This window comes from Zootoca vivipara, chromosome 3, assembly GCF_963506605.1.
Source record: "Zootoca vivipara chromosome 3, rZooViv1.1, whole genome shotgun sequence".
NCBI classification, from domain to species: Eukaryota; Metazoa; Chordata; class Lepidosauria; order Squamata; family Lacertidae; genus Zootoca; species Zootoca vivipara.
The window spans coordinates 99,958,101-99,978,625 of NC_083278.1; the positions used below are offsets into that span (position 1 = coordinate 99,958,101).

General features: G+C 41.3%; 1 protein-coding gene across 2 annotated transcripts in view; it reads left to right on the forward strand.

Moving 5' to 3' along the window:
• The first annotated feature begins 4 nt into the window (after window positions 1-4).
• CAMKMT (calmodulin-lysine N-methyltransferase) overlaps window positions 5-20,525 on the forward strand; it is a 239,654-nt gene continuing 219,133 nt past the window's right edge. Inside the window, exons 1-3 of one of the 2 annotated variants that reach the window (XM_035111191.2) lie at window positions 5-355; window positions 7,541-7,716; window positions 14,268-14,332. In XM_035111191.2, the coding sequence (XP_034967082.1) occupies window positions 236-355; window positions 7,541-7,716; window positions 14,268-14,332 (361 nt within the window). In that variant the 5' untranslated portion in view covers window positions 5-235. The remainder of the gene's footprint in view (window positions 356-7,540; window positions 7,717-14,267; window positions 14,333-20,525) is intronic. The other variant, XM_035111192.2, reaches the window with a different exon arrangement.

The window sequence follows — 20,525 nt, forward strand, 5'->3', positions numbered from 1 at the left end:
CTCTCCCTCCGGGCTCCATGGGAGGTTCTCTGTCACAGCTGCTGCTGGAAAAAGATTGAGGCGTCCCCCCATGTGCTCTCCCTCTCTCAGTGAGGCGGCAGGTCGCTCGGGGCTATCCTTTCCCCTTTGCACTTCGCTTCCCACCCCGCCTCAGTTGGTTTCGCTCTTTTTAGATATCTATTATTTTTGGCGCGCTCTCCCTCAAGTTTGAGCCCCGGCGCGAGCCGCTCCCGCCATGAGCGCATCTCCCCCAGCTGACAGGTGTCAGGCAGAAGGAGAGGAGGGAGACGCCGGAGGAGCCCGGGAAGGAAGCCGGCAGGCAGCCGCCAAAGCCCGCTGGGTGCTCCTCAGACAGGTACCTTTCCCTTCCCCAGCCAGGGGCGTTGTTTTCCTCCTCACCATCCTCATCGTCAGGGGGTCTTGCCTGTTGTCTCTCCGTCTCTCTCTACCACAGGCGCCCCCAAACTCGGCCCTCCAGATGTTTTGGGACTACAACTCCCATCATCCCTAGCTAACAGGACCAGTGGTCAGGGATGATGGGAATTGTAGTCCCCAAACATCTGGAGGGCCGAGTTTGGGGATGCCTGCTCTAGCACCTTCTTGGTCCGCGAAGGGCTTCCGCTGTCATCATTTCACTTTTATTTTTCACAGTGCCCTGTGAGGAGAGCTGTTAAGAGCCCCATTTCAGTGACGGGGGTGGTGGTGGGAAATGAGATAAGGGCAGATCGCAAAGTTGGAAAGGACCCCGAGGAGGGCCATCTAGTCTCGTGGTTCTCAACTTGGGGCACACGCCCCACAGGTGGGGGGGAGTTGATTTTTCCGTGTGTGGGGGCAATTCGAGAATGAGTTATTAACGGGCGAATAACTTATAGGTGTATGTGTCTTATAGCCTTTTTCCTTCACGTGAATAGTTCACTTTTTGAATAAGAATTGTGTGTGGGGGGGGGGGGGGTCAGGATTTTAGAAATGCTTAGGTGGGGCATGGCCAAAAAAAGGTTGGGAACCACTGATCTAGTCCAACCCCCTGCAATGCAGCTGTCCCATATGGGGATCGAACCTGCGATCTTGGCAATTATCAGCACCATGCTCTACAAGGCATGGCCAAACTTGACTTTCCAAGTTTTGGGACTACAGTTCCCATCATCCCTTACCACTGGTCCTGTTAGCTGAGGATGATGGGAGTTGTAGTCCCAAAACATCTGGAGGGCCAAGTTTGGCCATGCCTGCAACTTGCCCAAAGTGCCCTCCCTGCTCTTGAGGTTGTGAATGAACCAAAGTCCAATACTGTATACCTCCCCCCCCCTTCCTTGTTGTTTCTGTTACTAATATCATTTATTTTTATTTTTATCCCACCCTTCAAGGAGCTCTGGGTGGATGTCCGTGGTTCTAGTCAACGTTCCTATCCTTGCAACAACCCTGTGAAGTAGGTTAGGTTGAAGGAGAATATTGGGCCCAAGGTTGCCCATTCATGGCTGAATGGTGACTCTTGTTTCGAGTCTGCCTAGCCCTGATGCAACCCTCTAACTAACTCGGCCCATTCCAACCTGCTGCCCTCCAGATATTTTGGAATACAAATCCCATCAGCCCCAGCCAGCATGTGCAAAAAAGCTGTTCTAACTACTAAACCACATTGGCTGTCCAGAACCCCCGTTCTCTAACATTTTAGTGTAGTGTATTGCTTTTCTGGTTTACTTGCCCATGTTGCTAGGCAAGAGAGTAGTTAAAAGATCAACCTCTCCCCACACTTCAGTGAGCTATAGAGAGTTCAGTGGATATGAGTGCTGAAATTGCTGTTACTGTGATTAAGTTGCTTTTAATGAGCGGCGTGACGATTTTATTGTTGGATTTTATTCTAGATCTGTGTTTTTGCTTTTCTGTGGCCCACTCTGACATTGCAGTAACAATGAAAACTGGGTAACAATATTCTAAGTAAATAAGTGGGAAATGTGGTATATTTTTGTGTATGCAAATGCTCCATGGCTCTGAGCCGTTTGTCAGTCAAAATACTGCCCTTCACAATGCGTGGGAGCCACTCTCAAAGGTGCATTGTGTGGAGAACCTTTGCACCACTGTCAGCATCAAGTCTCCTGAAGCGTTATGTGGTTGCCTCCCCTCAGAAAGGATACTGTATAATTGGGAAACGTTCAGAAAAGGGCAACTTAAATTATCAAGGAGGATGGAGCAACTCCCCTATGCAGAAAGTTTGCAGCATTTGGGACTTTTTAGTTTAGAGAAAAAGGGACGCGGGTGGTGCTGTGGTCTAAACCAGTGTTTCCCAACCAGTGTGCCTCCAGATGTTTTGGGACTACAACTCCCATCATCCCTAGCTAGCAAGACCAGTGGTCAGGAATGATGGGAGTTGTAGTCCCAAAACATCTGGAGGCACACTGGTTGGGAAACACTGGTCTAAACCACAGAGCCTAGGGCTTGCTGATCGGAAGGTCGGCAGTTCGAATCCCTGCGATGGGCCGAGCTCCTGTTGCTCGGTCCCAGCTCCTGCCAACCTAGCCGTTCGAAAGCACATCAAAGTGCAAGTAGATAAATAGGTTCCGCTCTGGTGGGAAGGTAATACCAGTTGCTGGAAACCACAGTAGGGCAGAGTGCTCTTGTGCTTGGGACCTGCTTGCAGATTTCCCACAGGTCGGCCACCCTGAGAACAGGATGCTGGACTAAGATGGGCCATTGGCCTGATCCACAGGCTCTCCTTATGTTCTTCTAAGTGCCTGAAAAATAACCTTAAATAGTCTATAGCACAAAGTTTAAGAATTGGCAAATTTATATGTCACTGTAGTGAAATATGAGCTTTTAGGCAAGATGTTGTTAAGAAGTTTCAAGATGTAAGTAAGTTTCTGTGAGGAAAGTCTTTATCAGTTAATAAAGAGTGTTATACAATATTAGACACCCTTCAACCTTAAGCGGTTATGGTCAAAAGAATAAACACTATTTGTGCAAGTGTTACTTAAATTGTATTTTTCATGTTGTGAAATGCTCTGATATCTATGGATGAAGGGCGGTATATTATTATTATTATTAAATTGGGTTGTGCATTTTAATAATTGTAAGGGTTTATTATTTGCAGAAGCATGAGCTGCAACGTTAAATAACTTGGATCAGTTAATGAGTTAATATATAATTCCAGTGTCACAGACTAAGTTGACATTGGGTGATATGAATCTTCTAGCACAATGGGAAAGTTTATCTGCCATTTCTCAAGTGCTAGGAAATCAAATTATCTATATGCACATGTGAACCAGCTGCAATTCAAAAGTAAAACCTATACTCACTTTTATTAAAAGTTCCTATGGGATTAATGACTCCCTTCCGAGAGTCCAAAATTGACAAATGGGTCTATGATTTTGGAGCAGTAGCTGATTATACTCTGGCTATCAGAATTCAACCAGAGTTAAATTGTCACAATGTATCAATCTCCTGTTTCATTAGAAGCCCAATATCAAAACTACATTTATCAGTCCTTATGCTAGTTACCACAGCTTTCTTATATCCTGTGATGGATACTGGGAGTAACTAACCAAATTAACTTTTACTACTTTTTAAATATATAACAACACTTAATCTTAAATAGTATAATTACACCACTTTAAAATGAATGCCTCACAGTGAGTAATAGTACCTGTTTCTCCAAAAGTAGAGTTAATAAGAATGTATCCTATTTAGATGCATACCTGTGGACAGGAATTTTAGAAATGCATGAAGTTACATCAGGGGCAAGCAGCCCAGTGAATGCAAGCCTTTGTTAGAATAGTAGTTATTATAACCTATTAAAAGAGTTAATTTAATTAAATATTAACTACTGTAATTTGTTTTCCTGCTGTTCACTCCTAAGGAGTCTTAGGACAATCAAAATGAAAAACCGTAACAATAAAATGTGTAAACAGGGTTAACCCTGAAAAGCGGCCTACAAATACTGAAATGAAAACAATGAAACAAGGTGCCCTAGCAATGAGAGCTGAAGTGGATAAAAAAATTTATAGAACACCAACAAAAGTGCAGAACAGTCCTTGAACCACATTCTTGGTTCTTTCAACAGAAAATAACATAATGGATATTTTTGAAGAACATTTACTTAACCTCTGTAAGTTGTGTCTCCTGGAGGTTCATACATTCATCACTTTGATCTTGATCATACAATGGCAAAACATTTCTTCCAATAAGAAGGCTGATACCAAATCTTGTCAGAAGAAAAAGGATCATGTGTCAAGTTGTTGAGGGTAAAAACCATTATCACACATTGCTGCATCTTCTAGGTTTACAGTGTGTGGGTTGAGGGTCTTTCAGGCACCCAGCTTTTGAACCATGCGCTGCTTGTTATGACCCAGATTTCTTGCGTTTACTGGTTCATGCCCCATAAACATAGATTTTACTTAGCTGCTGCTTGATAGTTTAGGGCTCTGCAGGAATGCACTACTATAATTTTGTTCAGTGATGTCGTGGTCAGCAGCAGGTACTAGCATTTCACCCTTAACTTATTTTTCTTTCCTACAGCTTCCTTCTAGATGTGAAGGTAGCTCTGCATGTTTTGTGAAAATACACACTCAAACTTTGACTTCTATTCCAGTCCGTGTAATCATATCCACTTCCATATTTATGCACTCTGCTCTGCTAATATGCTTGATTTTATCCCATAAATCTACAGTACGAGATAGGCACTTCTCACAATGTTCGCCACTATGACTGTGTTTGCATGTAACACAAAGCCATAAATTATGTGCCTGAACAGTGTGTTGCTGCATACAACCCAACCTCTCCTGCTTTGCGCCTCCCTTTGTGTGAGGGGCTCAGCATATCACAAAGATATGACACACAGATCTGGGATTGTGGGTTGCTAGGTTCTAACAAACCGTGATTGCTGAGCCAAAATCAAACCATGGTTTAGGGCTGGTTGTCGACTAGTGATTGTGATTTGTTAAGATGGAACAAGGCATGATCCCGCTGCTATCCACTGCATAATTTGCTTACTGGCTCATAAGAAGGCAGAAACAAATGGGAGCATTTCTAAACCATAGTTTATGGCTTAACACTTTTTGCAAACATGACTTGAATCCATAAATGATTTTTGTGGTCTGAGTAGATTTTTATTAATCAATGATATTATATACTTTGTCATAAGTTTTATATTGGGCACTGCAAGCTTAAGCATGCCTCACTCTTCACAGGACTCTGACATTTCAGAATGGATTAAAAAAGGCATGTCTGCAGGTGAATTAAAATAATACTTGTTTTAAAATGGTCAATTAAGCCATTCAAACTCATTCAAATGAATGTAAAGGAAAATGCATTAGGTACTAAACACCATCTTTATTTTGGATGCAAATAGTTGGGAGAATGCCAGTATTTCTGTGGCTCTTTTTTTCTTTTTAAATGACCGCCCAATACTATCAAGTGAAATACTTCCCATTCATTTTCTACAGTTGGAACTAGTTAAGAATTTAGGTTATAGCTTTGTAGATCAGCTTTCTTTATTTCTTGTGCTTGTCTGTTTCCTTAGTGACCATTCTCATTTGCTTTTCTGGATAATGTGCTTGTTGTAAGGGTCCCTGGGGCGCATTCATTTAGAATGGCTGTATAAGGTAAGTTAGTGATCCTTGAAGTTCACTTAGAGGGCATCATGTAAACAGAGAACACTGTCTCTCAACCTTTTCAAAGCCTTATGTTAGCCAGTCCTGAACAGGTTTGTCACCTTTTGCTTTTTCATCTTTGTTTCTAAAACAGCTAAACGGTATACTGTATACCACACCACAGGGCAATAGAAAAATGAGGTTTGTAAATGCTTCGAGGAGATTGAAAGACACAAAATGTTAATGCACTTCCATACAATCTATTTTTTATAACATAGCTACTGTTATGGTTAACCTATTTTTCCCTGTGTCTTGCTGAAATGTTGATACTGTAATTGAAAGCTTTGTAATGAGAGATTTCATTTGATCCTAGAGTTTTGCTCGATGGGCAGAGCAACCCTATGGCCTATTTAAGATGGCTACTATCACTATATTGGAATTTAGATTGACATAACTAATTTGGGTCCTAAAGTCTCCCAGCAGCAGTGTCAAAAGTACAAATATAGGAGAAAAAGTAGCATTATAAAAATGCCAACCACTCCCATAGCATGGCTTATAACTCTGTTCTGTTGCCACCCACCAAACAGTGTTGCTCCCAATGTTGCCACCACATTAGTCATATATGTCAAGGCCAGACAAAAAAGGAATAATGGTCCAGTGGTTAGGACACCTGCACACCAGACCCAGAGATTATAGGCTTCACAGAAGAAGGGGTCAGATATTGGTGCACTACCAGTTATTTCACACAGATTATGTGCGTGTAACTCCAAGCAACACAAATGTGGGCATAACTTTGAATTGCGCACCCTGACACTGTGAACACACACACACACACACACACACACACACACACGTCCCAGGCATCAACAATTAAATGACCACATGTAAGAACATTCTTTGGTTCAAATTAGGTCACAACTTTATTGATTACAGATGTAAGTGGCTTTGATTTAGACATTGGGCATAACTGGTATCAATAGCCCACTTGCGAGTTGATTCTCTAAGGGGTTGAACTTCCTTCAGGAGAGGCTATTGCATCTCCCAATGGCTGAGGTCCCAGCAGGGAGTCAGCAGAGGCAACGGGACATCACCATGCCAAAACACAGCACTACCAATTAAATTGTAAGCCGTATTGTGCTTATGCTGCGTGTTTAGTAGCAATCCTATTCTTGGCCAATCAGCATAATTTGAGGATAGGATTGCAGTGTTAATTGAATTTGAGTTAAACTTGATTAGGCATTTCTGCCATTAAAAAAAAAAGATTATGTGAAACAGATTTTTAATTAGCTCAAGGCATGACTTTTAGGAGGTATGCAAAGTCCTTATAAATCAAATAAGAGAGAATGTTTTTCATAAACGATGTAGCCCTGGTTATCAGCTAGATCAGGGTTGGGGAACCTATGGCCCTCCAGATGGTGTGGGGCTCCCAACTTCCACCATCCTGCTGTTGTACTGTGGTCGTTCCTTGGGGGCTTCCCATAAGCATCTGCTTAACTTTTGTGAAAACAGAATGCTGGACAAGATGGGCCTTTCACCTTATCCAGCAGGGCTTTTCTTTTGTCCCTATCCCTGGTCATGTTGGTTGGGGCTGATGGGCATCCAACAAAATCTGGAGGACCACAGGTTCCCCAGCCTTGATCTAGATTGACTAACTTACAACAAATTCAGCATGATGACATTGTGTCATTGCCATCTTACCTACATTGCTACTGTACTTGCTCCCCACACTTCTAGTTTTGGGTTGCCATCCTATCCCACAGCTGCCCACACCGCTCCAACATTCCTGTGTCCTTGTAGTGTGTATTGGATTACATTACTTTCATGGTTATAAAGATGTCAACAATAGCTGCCACCTTGCAATTACCTCGGTGTGAGGCATTTTCAATTTGAATAATTGCTTTTGAGCATTAAAGCTCTATATTGTAAGTGGTTAAATTTTCACGACTTTTTCTTTTAAACAAAAGGTTCTGAAGAAAAAACACTTGAAGAATGTTCACCTTCCGCAAGTATCAGTAAGGAGATTTGCTTCATTCAGTCTCTTCTCAGTAACAGAAGAGGAGAGAAGGGTGACAGAAGATGACCAAGGAACCTGGCTTCAGTACAAAAGCATCTATTATCCTGAATACAGTATATCCTTGAAGTAAGTATTTTTCTGTTTTTGCAGGTACTGTCTATGCCTGCCAAGTCACTTTTGATTGTCCCTTTTCATTTTTAGTAGTTTAGTAGTTTAAATAACTTAGTCAATCTGAGTTTAGTTACACTTGTCTGCTGCAATCATTTTAGTTCCACTCTTGGTACTACCATAAGGATTACAATCCGTCTCCTCATCTTGTCTTCATGGCATTTTTTATATTAATATATTTTTCCATAATTCAGCTTTCTCTCATAGTAAACCGGCTATCGGAAAATGTCAGAAAACATTTGATGGCCAAACAGAGATGTTCTCAGCAAGGAGAATTTGAGCATGCTGTGGGAATCCCACTGAAACCTCTGATGCAACAGACTTCGTAGCAGGACAGCAGTAGCTTAAACAACCTGAAGGCTATACTTTTTCCTGTAGCCCCTTATTAAGCCTGCTGTGGATGCTGAGTTTTATATTTCCTGCCTAGAAGATATTGTTCTGGAGGATCTGACTGAGTGGAAAAGGACATATACATATAAAGTTTAATGTAAAGTACATCTTATTAAATATTAGCTGAAGTTGCCCAGGAATTCAATTAACCTTCCAACTATTGAAATTTATAAATGGATAATGGATAGATAGATAGTTTATTACGGTTGGAGACCAGCATATAAAACACACTTGGGGTTACAATCCCAGAAGGAACACAAACATTTAAAACATTGAACAACAGTAAATTTAAAATTTATAAATGCGATAATTGTATATATACTAAAAACTTTGAGTTAAGCTACCACAGAGAAATGACCCAGAATCACCTGAGGGACCGAGTTTGGGGATTTTATTGATGAACTAGTAAGCAGACCCCTGCAGCCAGGACAACTCAACCCTTGGTGCACAATACCTGCTGCGCTGTTGCATGTGCTTAGCTGCTGTGTCAGGTCTGCTTGGACTCGCCATTCTGCTGTCCCGGCTTTTCACATCATAGCCCGGAGTGTGTCCTGCCTAAGTGTGGTTCAGGCTCCAACTGCCCTGCCGCCTCCTACTCCTTTACTACCCTGCCATCTCCTACTCCTTTACTGTAGCTTATCTGGCTGCCATGGCTGCTGCATTGTGGGAAATGGACCCACCACTACTTTGAATCCACATGGCAGACTGAACCATTCCAATATGCTCCAGTTTGGGTGCCTCTGAAGATATTATTGTCTAATTGGTGTGGTGGTTTCAAACTGCTGATTTGGGCGCCTCTGGAGAGATCACCACACTTTTTTGAATAGTGATTGCTTTGCCTGTGTTTATGAATGGTTGGATGCCATTTTGAATCAAGATGGTAGACCAAATCTTTCATAATTGCCAATTTTAACAACTGATTCAAAAGTGCACTCCCGCCCACCATAGAATACCAGAGCAACGCTGGGTACACGGTTGCTAGTTTTTAATATTGCACACTTTCAACATTACAGTGGAACCTCAGGTTACGGTGGGGATCCATCCTGGAGACCCCACCGCAATCCAAAAATGACACAGCCCAAAGTGTTGCGTCTGCACAAGCGTGCGTGCGATTTAGCGCTTCTGCACATGCGCGAACGGCATGGACCCTTAACCCGTTCCGGTACTTCCGGTTTGCGCCAGTCTCAAGCCGAGGGTGACGTAAGCTGGAGGCAACGTAACCTGAGGCTCCACTGTGTACTCAGTTCTATCTTTCTTACAACTTACGAGTGAAGAACTGTTCCTTGTGGTAATAACTCCCAGGTTTGGAGCATGGTTCTTCTTTATGCTAATGTTCCCTAGGATAAAGCAGATTTTACTTGATAAAGACAGCTTTGAGTTTTCCCATGTCCCAGGATTGTTTCGCAAAGAGCCCATTGAGCATCTTAAGGCTGTCAGGAATTATCTTGACAAGGCTAAATACTATAGAAAGTTCACAAGGTTGTCTGTGGCTCATGGCAAAAAGTCTAAAGGGCAAGCTGTATCAGTTCAAGGGCTATCAACATGGATCAACTTGTGTATTCAGATATGCTATGAACCAAGCTGGAGTTGCTGCACTAGGCTTAAAGATAGTTTTGCAAGTGGCATCTTTTATTGTATCCTGGTTGTCATGACCTTCCAAATTCTGGAAATTATCAAGCTTTAGCCATATGTAAGATTCACAGCAGGACTATAGCCAACATATGTTCATTGTTCCTTAACTTCCTTCTGACTATCAGCACTGCTATGTTACCCACAAGGGGACCAGAAGCCTGTTTGTAAATAGCTCCACTATGATTGATAGACTTAAACCCCCCTCCTCCACCATATACCTTTCCCTTCCTGTCTGCTTAAACCTTTTAAAATTGGCTGTTGGGGTTCTTGAGTGTGCTTCTGCCAGACTCAAAGGGATATTTCTCCCCTCACATGCCCAGATTGTTGGGCTTCACACTTTGTGCACACGTACATCAGTGGGTATCTGAATGAGGCAAGCAATCGGCCAGTTCCCTTGAGAGGGATGGGGAGGTTAATTGTTTCCTCATCCCCATAACTAAAATTAAACCCTCAGAACCCCAGTAACAGTCCTTGCCCTGAGATTAGAGGCAGGAGGACTAGTGGTAGCAAATGTCAATTTGGAGATACTGGAGCTATTTCTGGTCCCTACTCAGGGAAGGAGGGAGCTTGCAGTTCTGTCTCACAGCTCCAATACAGATCCTTGGAAGACCACATTGATATACCCTTCCATTGTGAGAAATGTATTATTATTATTCCTCCTTCCTATTCTTTAACCACTTACTAATCCATAAGAGGGCCTCCTCTTATCTTATGACCACTCTCCTATGTTTGCTCATGAATTAAAATATTGGGGGGGGGGGGGAAACATTAGCACAGCACTCATGATGGTGCTAGTCTCTTCCCTTGATGGCTTGGAGAATTGTGATAACTCAAGTGCCCACGGAAGAGGTTTTAGAAGCAGTTTATTGCTATTAAAAGGTTTTCTAACTGGCTGCACTTCACCAATACAGATGCCAAGGTGGGGTACAGCAAACAATAAAATAACCAATTCCAAACACGAGCAACAGTGTTTACATTAAAACAAATCCATCCAAATAAACGTAACTAGTAATATAGGGGAAGCTAAAAGAAAAACCAAGGTGGACTCTACAGTTACCCTCTCTAGCCACAAGACTCTTACTTGGTTTTTAAAGGAACATATTTACACATAGAAAAGGCTACTGAAATGTCATAAAGTTGTGGATAGCTGGCTAGGCCTCCTGTGAAGTACTTGGAGTTATAGAAGAACTGGCCTACAGCACTGGTAGTGGAGATTCCAGAGTCCAAAATCTGAAACCATGGGAGGGGGAATCCAGGGATTTTTCTTTCTGCTAAAAAGATTTTTTTTAAAAAAAATATGAAGTGAAGTATGTATATTATTTATTTAAATACCTGTTTTAAAATTACTTTAGAATGCAATACGCAATATGTCTACTCAGAAATAAGCCCTATTGATCCACTGGAACTTATTTGAAGAAAGTGTGAATAGGATTGTAACCTTGACAGAAAATGCTTTAGGTATAACCTAAAGCATTTTTTTTAGGGTTAAGACATTTTTTGTCTGTCTTTGTGTTTGTATAGCCTAAGACATACATTGAGAATAATCCTTGCCTGTCTTTTGGCATGAACATCAGAAAGACATGCTTGGATTAAATAACCTTGCATAGCATGAATGCTATGTGCCCTATTCACAGGAACAGCCAAGTTGTGCAGGTTTCTTATTAATCAGCAGACATCTAGGTCTCTGAAAGAGATGGAGGTTGGAACATCCTTCCTTTGTATAGAACTATTGTTTCTATGGTGACTCTTGAATTGCTAAGTATGTAGTCTTGATTTTGTCCTAAGTCGCAAAAAGGTAAAAAGTCAAGAATGTGTTTTTCACTGACTGAGACACATATTTCATGTGAACCTATCTCTCGGTGATGCAAGAATAAATTGCTGCTCTGTTGGAAATACCTTTCTATCTTTATAGAAGGAGTTGAGATATATATTTTGTTGTTATATATATCAGCCCTTGCTTTGATTGCACCTTGGAACACCACAGATTTTAGTATACTAATGTATCAGGATTGCTGCTTCTCATATTTACATCTTTTAATGAAGTTTTCTTCTAATAGCAAACTCGGCAAAATGCTGTGGAAACAAAATGGGCTTACCCGAAAATATGGTAGCAGTTTCTGTATCCTCTGAATACTGAACTACATATGTTCATAAGTTAAAAGAAAATAATAAATCCTCCAAACAGTCTCTCAGGGACCCCTGAACATGCAGAACATGCAGAATGTTGAGGTGTCAGTTCAGAAACTAAAAGAGAAGGGGTGGAGAGAGAGGGAAGATTAAGACCAATACATCAGGTACACAGACAGGCAATAGCATACATCTGGAGCCCTTGTACCTCTCAATTCATAAGGGCAAACTTATCTTCTGTAAATGAGGTTAAGTGGTATACACTCAGGTTTGCTTTCTCTGTCATGCTTCCAAGAGGTCTTGGACAGCACAGGACATTGAGCCGATTTTTTTTTCTAAATGGAAAGACTATTCCTTGGCAAAGAGTATTTCAAAATGAGAAAGAATGTGGAGATAGGTGTTTGGGAATTTCATAAAGAGATTTAAATAGGATCAGCTGTTATATTGGTATAATTGTGGACAAGATCGCAGGAAGGTGCTTCATACTGAGTCAGCCCTTTGGTCCATTTGGCTCAATAACGTCTGTACTAACTGGCATCATCACCACCACAGGATTTCAAACTGTATACTTTCCTAGCTCTGCTTGGAGATACCAGAGGTTGAATTTTGGACCTATTGCATGCTGAGCGTGTATTTTACCACTGAGCCACAACCCTTCGCGAAAGGACCCTAGATATCCTTTTTGATGAACAGCACCCTTTAGGCAACGTTGGCATGGATAAATGTATATTGCAAAGAAATAGAAGCGAAGATCCTTCATCATGTGAAGAAAGATGAGAAACCATAACATAATGTTGCTTCCAATTCCATTTCAACTCTTGAACTTTTCTGTTTTATAATCTTTCATCCTTTTTAACATCAAAGCATTTCCCATTGCACATTCTTTTAATCCATAGAACACTCTGTGCATAGTTTTGGCCATCGTTTGCCACTTGCAGAGGGTCTTTCTGGTGGGTTTTTGCGTTTATATCATGTAATGCCAGCATCCTGCCATGATAATTTGTCTCTCTGTTTTGCCAGTGCCTGTTGGAAGAATTTTGTGTCCTAGGACGTCCAGAATCTTTCTTCAAATCGAGAACAGGCATTGGCTGTGCTCAGATGCAACACTAAGCCAAAAATCAAGGTTTAATAAGCCAGGCTATGCAAGGACTGTGTGCACAGAGTTCCTTTGTGCCTACCGTAATTTCACTAAAGTGACTGAACAAACCAGGATTCAGCATTTAACCATAGAGTCCCATTACTGAGAAACTGAGCAAAAGAGAACTGAAGAAAGAGACATAGATCTAAAACCTCAAAATGAGCCATCTGATTAGGCCATTTCTTGGTTCACACAGAGAGGCTCTTTTAAATGTCCTCATAGATGGAAGAGAAAGCTGTCTATAGAAATCAACTGAGAAATCTTAGATTTTAGTTGAGTTGAGTTACAAAAGGTAACTCAAGACGGAGAAGAAGCAGAAAGCTACAAGGAATGGAGAAAGTGGGAGATAAGAGCGAGGGCCGGGGACAAAAGGCTCAATGAGTGACAGAAGGACCTACCTTGTGTGTGCACGCTGTATCTCTCCTGAAAAAACTAGAACCTTAGCTTGTCAAAAAGGATTAGTTCCCCTTCACAAGGACACCCTTGGGTGCCACTCATTTACAGCAGAAGGTCTACACTCTCTGAGGACTAACTGTTGAGTGAGCAGTTAGCCCTCAGCCACAGGGTTTCCCGAATGCAAGCACATCAGGGATGCACTGCAGCATTTTGTTGCAGGTTCCCTTTGTAACCAATTATGTAAGTGCATGTTTGTTTTTGCAAGCTTAGGAATCAATATCTTCCTCTGTGTGCTCACAAATAAATTTATAATTTTGAACAGGGGTCAGCTACCTAAGGCCAATGGGCCAGAAATGTTCCGCGGAGGCCATTTGACTGGCCCACGAGCCGCCCCTGAACTGAGCTGCCCGCTCGCACGCTGCACTAAACCAGCACAATGCAGTGCGGGGACTCGCTTCTGCGGCACAAAAAATCATGTCTGCGCATGCACAGACGCAGAAAATCGGGGGGGGGGGGCAATCTGGCCCACAAAGGGATCTCCGCAGGACTGATCCAGCCCAGGCAAGATAAACCTTGCTGACCCCTGATTTTGAACAATAAAAACTTATTTTCACAAATTTTTCTTGTTAACATGTGATAATTTTAACACATTATATTAGGGTTTTGAATGTTTTCTTTTTTCTCCCTCTAGTGGTGAGACATTTTAAAAGATGTTGATGAAGGATGTGTAGGCTGTGAAAACCTGTGGTGTTACCATTAAAAAAAACAAAAAACAGGAATTGAGGGATAATTCTGCTTGTTTCATTATTATGATTTCTCCCCCTAGATTTAACAGCGGACTATTAAATGTTGAAGATGTTCTGACAAGTTTTGACAACACAGGAAATGTTTGTAAGTAATTTATGTTTCTTTACAGTGATGGCGATGATGTAGTTACACTTGGATGCAAAACATTTATGCCAGCATATTTGCCTGCAATGCTGATCACAGTGCCACATTTGTCATGTGTTTGATTAGAGGTGGGCTATGCTCCATTCGATAGCCTTAGCCTCTGGTGTACCACAGTGCTTTGCAGTATAAATAATACCATGCTATTCTGTGTTACTCAGGTTCATTTTTTAATGCTGCAGCCCCTAGGAATGTCTGTGCATGCATTTATGTGGCCTTCTCAAATCACTTTCCCCACCACCATCAGCAATTTGAGACATCAGTGGATATTGTGAGTGCCTGGAGGCGGTTGGCGGATGGATGGTGGCTAGCAGATTGAGGTGAATCCTGACAAGACAGAAGTACTGTTCGTGGGGGACAGGAGGCAGGCAGGTGTGGAGGATTCCCTGGATCTGAATGGGGTAACTGTGTCCCTGAAGGACCAGGTGCGCAGCCTGAGAGTCATTTTGGACTCACAGCTGTCCATGGAGGCGCAGGTTAATTCTGTGTCCAGGGCGGCTGTCTACCAGCTCCATCTGGTACGTAGGCTGAGACCCTACCTGCCCACAGACTGTCTCACCAGAGTAGTGCATGCTCTGGTTATCTTCCGCTTGGACTACTGCAATGCGCTCTACATGGGGCTACCTTTGAAGGTGACCCGGAAACTGCAATTAATCCAGAATGCAGCAGCTAGACTGGTGACTGGGAGTGGCCGCAGAGACCACTGGTCTTGAAAGATCTACATTGGCTCCCAGTACGTTTCTGAGCACAATTCAAAGTGTTGGTGCTGACCTTTAAACGGCCTCGGTCCAGTATACCTGAAGGAGCGTCTCCATCCCCATCATTCAGCCCAGACACTGAGGTCCAGCACCGAGGGCCTTCTGGCGGTTCCCTCATTGCGTGAAGTGAGGTTACAGGGAACCAGGCCTTCTCAGTAGTGGTGCCCGTCCTGTGGAATGCCCTCCCACCAGATGTCAAGGGACTAAGCACTATCCTATTTTAAAAAGACATCTGAAGGTACTATTTCTGAGGTTGCCCTGAGTTTCTGAGCTGTTCTCAGATGTGATCCTGGCTATATACATGGAAATCGGCACGTGGCCTTTCAGATTGTTGTGTGAGTAAGCTTCCCGTGTCATGCGATCAGTGCTTTTTGCCCCTAAAAAAATGTTTAGGGGTACTCTCATTTTGACTCAAGAAAATCACCATTTTATCATTCAAATTGGGAAAAATAAATACAGCAAACGGACAAAAGTACAAAGATTCACAAAATGTTTAGGGGTATGTGTACCCCTGCGTCCCCCCAGAAAAAAGCACTGCATGCAATATATATGATACAAAGCCCTAAACCTGATTATAATTTCATATTTAGAAAATAGGAGTACAGTAGGTATAATCTATGATGTTTAATTAGGCTTGGTTTAATTTCACCTCTCCTTCCTGATCAATAATAATAATAATAATAATAATAATAATAATAATTTATTATTTATACCCCGCCCATCTGGCTGGGTTTCCCCAGCCACTCTGGGCAGCTTCCAACATACAATTATTGTATTAAAATACAATAATTTATTAAACTTTAAAAGTTTCCCTAAACAGGGCTGCCTTCAGATTGGTTACAGCCTTCAAGGGTTACATGTATTGCCCCCACACCTTGGAAGACAGAATATGGGCTCCTGATTGGGCAGCCCTGCCCAGGTGAGCACCATAACCTGTCCCCCAAGAGAGACCAATTCGAGTCTTTCCCAAGGTGAGGCATGGAGGGACAAACTCCTAAAGGCTGGAATGCCACTGTACAGCTATAGTTATGAATCTGTTGCTATGTGCGATGATACATTTTAGAAAGAGTAAAAAACCTCTTACCTGCTAGTTAGCAACAGAAGCACTTTCTTCTATCTAGACAACTGTCAGCAATTCATCCTTCAAGTTGAAAGACCATTTGTCCTTTTGTTTCCTTTAGGAAATGTTTTGTAGCATCAATTAGGGCAGAAATAGACTTAGATGTTCATGGCTTTTCTCTCTAACTGTGTTGACTGCCATGTGGCGGTTTTACTGTGGCATTGACACTGATGTGAAAGTGACAGCTGATGTTGGGTTGCAAGTACACCGGCCCTGCTTATAACCTCTAATTCGCTAGAACTAAAAGCCTATTCACATAAGCAACAAATGGGGGTGCACTGAATATTTGACTAGATCTTGCCAGTCTTACCTTTCTTCCAAGCAAGGACTCCTATACTTGTAAACAATCTGCAGCATTTCACTTACTCCAGAATTTGCCTTTTTTATATTGTTGGCTATGGGAACAGGTTGTAAAATATATCACAACCCAATCCTATGAAGAGCTGGGTGTCTCCCAAGCCCATGGATTTCATTGCATGGCACAATTAATTGTCATAGCTTTGGGCTGCTCATAATCAATCCCCATACCTCCTTTTTTGTTTGTTTGTTTGCTTTTCTTTACTGCTACAGATAGTCCAGTCCAAACTTCTTTCTCTCTTGCCTTCTTTCCTGGCTCATTCTCTGCCTTTTCCCCCACCTGCTGAACTTTTGTAAGAGATTTTAATGGGCATTGAGATTTCTCGGCTGTGCGTATACATCTTGGGCATCAGTATGCCCTTCCCAGTGCTTTTGTTTGGTTAAAACAAATGAGGTGCTGCTCCACAAATCTTGATAAAAGTGTCATGGATGTCAGCACACAATGGGTGCCATGGGCAGTAAAATTAAAATAGGTGTTGGTGCTGTGTGAGTACCCTGTGAGTACTATCACAAAAAAGCATTCTTTGTGCTCTTGAACCAGTTTTTATTGCCGTGACCCTCTGCACCCTCTCAAAGTAAAGACAAATCTAACATTTTCTTCCCTGGGCAGTAGCATGAAACCACCCTTCTTTAACATTCATGCTTCACATAATACAGACCCTGCCTTTTGCTCTTTATAAATCTGAGTTTACCCAGGATTTTCAGATTGTGATCACTGCAAGTGAGTGGCTCAGGGTGGCATTCATTGATAGTGATGCTCAGAGTTAACCCACTGAAGTTAATGGAGATGACTAATTTAGGTTCATTAACTTCATTGAGTCTACTCTGACTGGGATTTAGTTGAATACAGCCCTCAGATTTTGGATGGTGGGGAAAGCAAAATGTGCCACATCTCTGGGATATAATGGCATGGATGACCTAAATGTTGGATTTTTTGAATAGTCAAGTTACTTTAGAGCCGGTCTAATGTAAATACTGTCTATTTAAGAGAAACAGGTGCCGGTGTTTCTGTTAATTGCTCACAGGTGTGGGCTCTGCTTCTTGTATATAAGGCTCTGCCAGAAAGCCTTCTGCATCTCTAAGTTAGAGCTTTCAGTTTGATTCATCTCTAAGTAGATCACTCTCTCAGTTGTTCTCAGTTTAAGAGATTCCTCAGTTGAATCTTAGTATGAGAGTTGCTTAGTTATACAGCTAGTTTACTGTTAATTCTTAGGTAGTTAAATGGGAGTTATGTGGGAGTTTGTGGGAGGTTTGGAATGGGTTGAAGGTTGGAATGTTGCTAAGAGAGAAAGCATTTATCTTTAGTTTAAAGTCTCTTTAGAGTCAGTTTGTATTTCAGATAAAGAAACCCAACCGTTTATATTTTCATCTGCATATTTTTACAAGTGTGCAGCTAGTAAGGGGTTTCATATAAGGGAGATAATTCCCTACGCTCTTGGTGGTGTTTTCTTAGCCAGGTCAACTTCTGACTGCATATACTCTGCATGAAGCGTACTTTAAAGGGCCGCTGTAAAACTGGGATATATGATTTAGGTTAAAAAGGTTTCAATGTCCAGTTTTCTCCAATATTATTCTTATTATATATATATATATATATATATATATATATATATATATATATATATATTTCCAATACTAAACTGCTTTCCGAGCCCTTGATCTGGTTGGGATTATGGTCCCTTTAGTTGCCTTTGGCATAGCCTTAGATAATGCTGACATGTAGTGACACTGGAAATGAACATGATATCTGGATATAAAAAGAAGATACTATTCTGAAGAATAAAATTTCTTATACCAAAGTACTGTAGTGCTTAACTTACATATTTTTCCTGTTTACAAATGTTTATGTAGCTTTAAAAACAAAGCAAAACACCAAACAACCCATATAAAAATAAAAATATTTTTCTATAGGTTAATCATAAAGTCAAAAAAGCTAACATTGACTTTCATAGGCAGTGATATGAAACTGTTCTTAAATACACCTGATTCACCTAAAAAAACCACAAACCCCTCCCCTTTGTTTCTTAGGAACCTGAGATTACACTTCATCGCACACTGACATTTCAGAAGCAGAAAAATGTCAATTTCACAAACTAACTTTTGACCTCGGAACAACAATAAGAACAACAAAATCTAAAGGATAGGTAATTGTGTAGGGAAAATGTTCAGGGCAATTCAGTCTCAACTTTGAAGCTTTCATCCTTTTTGAGTGCCTCAGGCTTTATTATGAAGTCAGTCCAAAGAGCGCTTAGAAAATGTGTTCTTGAAGTACTGCCAGGTAGGAGAAGTAATTCACAAATTTACAGGAGAAAGGAGTTCCATGGGATTTACATGTTGCCAAGGGACTAATACCAGGACTGAGGGAGGGAACCCAAGGTGTGTGTGTGAAAAAAACAACCGCAGGGGCTGAGAGCACCATGGATTAAAATGGCAAGCCTTATGATTATTGAACATGTATTATTTGAACACAGAACACGGTATTATTTTTATGGAAATGCTTTTATATTGCCTCTTTTAATATTTAATTTTTTTCTGGAGTGGTGGCCAGACTAATAATCAAATGTCTCTTCCTCTCCCACTACCCTGATTGGGGTTTGCATTTAGAGAGTCCTTATAAGAGTCAGGCTGTAAAAGCTGAACAGTTGCACAGGGATTCGATAGGTGTTCAGATACACGCGTGAGATTCTTTGGATCCTTGCCCTGCAGTTTATATCTTGAGAGAAGCAATAATATTACTGGGTAGCGTCCAATGTATTCTGCTTGAACAATAGGTCTTAGCCTGCTTCTCTTTCCCCTGCACCACTCAAAGGTCTGCTCCAGGGGGAACCCCACTCTCTGAGCATATTATGAGGGTGCTTGGGGAGGAGGAGAGGGAAGTTCTGTTGCACAAGTGGAACTCTGTTCCACAAGCAGAATGGTGGGGTTGAATACAACCCATTTTCTTACTAATGCTGTAGATGCACATTCCAAAGTACAAGTCAATTTATTTACAAATATTGTGTTCCTTAACTACATATTAGTCATTTTAGTGTGGCTTTACTATGCTAAAACATTTTTCTTTCATGCATCTTATCCTCAGTGCAACTCCCAAAGCAGAATGGTAAAAATGCACCCAGCATAAAGTAGACATTAGTTCAAAATAAGATGTTGCCACTAGCTGGCAGCATTATATTAAACATGAATAAACTTCATTTAAGTAATGTTAACATTCATCAGTAGTTGCTTGATGTGTGTCTGTGTGCATATGTGCACCCGTGATAGGAAATTAAATTGAACTAATTCTTACTGATTGCCTGTAATTCCTGAATCCTGATTCACAGTAAACCTGTGAAACCCTGCACCTTGGACTTCTGGTATGAATTGTGAAAAGTCCTTTGAACTTTCCCCTTTACAAAAGCATGCTGGAAAATAAAAGTAGAGAGCAGAGAATTCTTTCTTTTTAAAAAAGAGTTTGGGAGTTAGTAATCAGTTCAGTTTTCTTATTGCCCTACTTAAAAGCTATATGTGATCTATCCTTGTGATCTAGCTCTTTACAAGCCAGGAAGAAAAGCTCAGTGTAAGTATGTACATGTTAGCATCTATGCATGCACATACATTCTCTGCTAATATATATATGGATTTTTAAAAGGTTATATTAGGTCTCTGTATAAACAGCTTAGAGGTAACAGATGTCAACTGCTGTTGTCTTAAGAGGGTAATTGCTAAAGTCCAATGTTTTGTTGGGTTATAATTGTATTTTGTGGTGATTGTCTATAGACTTTGTTACTCATTCATAAACCACTTGTAAAATGACACTGGCTTACTAATAAAATTCCTATTGAAATACTGATAGCTTGAGGAAGAAGGTTTTGAATGTTTTTGTTCTCTTGAAGCTCTTGCAAGGTGGTGGAGAGAATTTGCA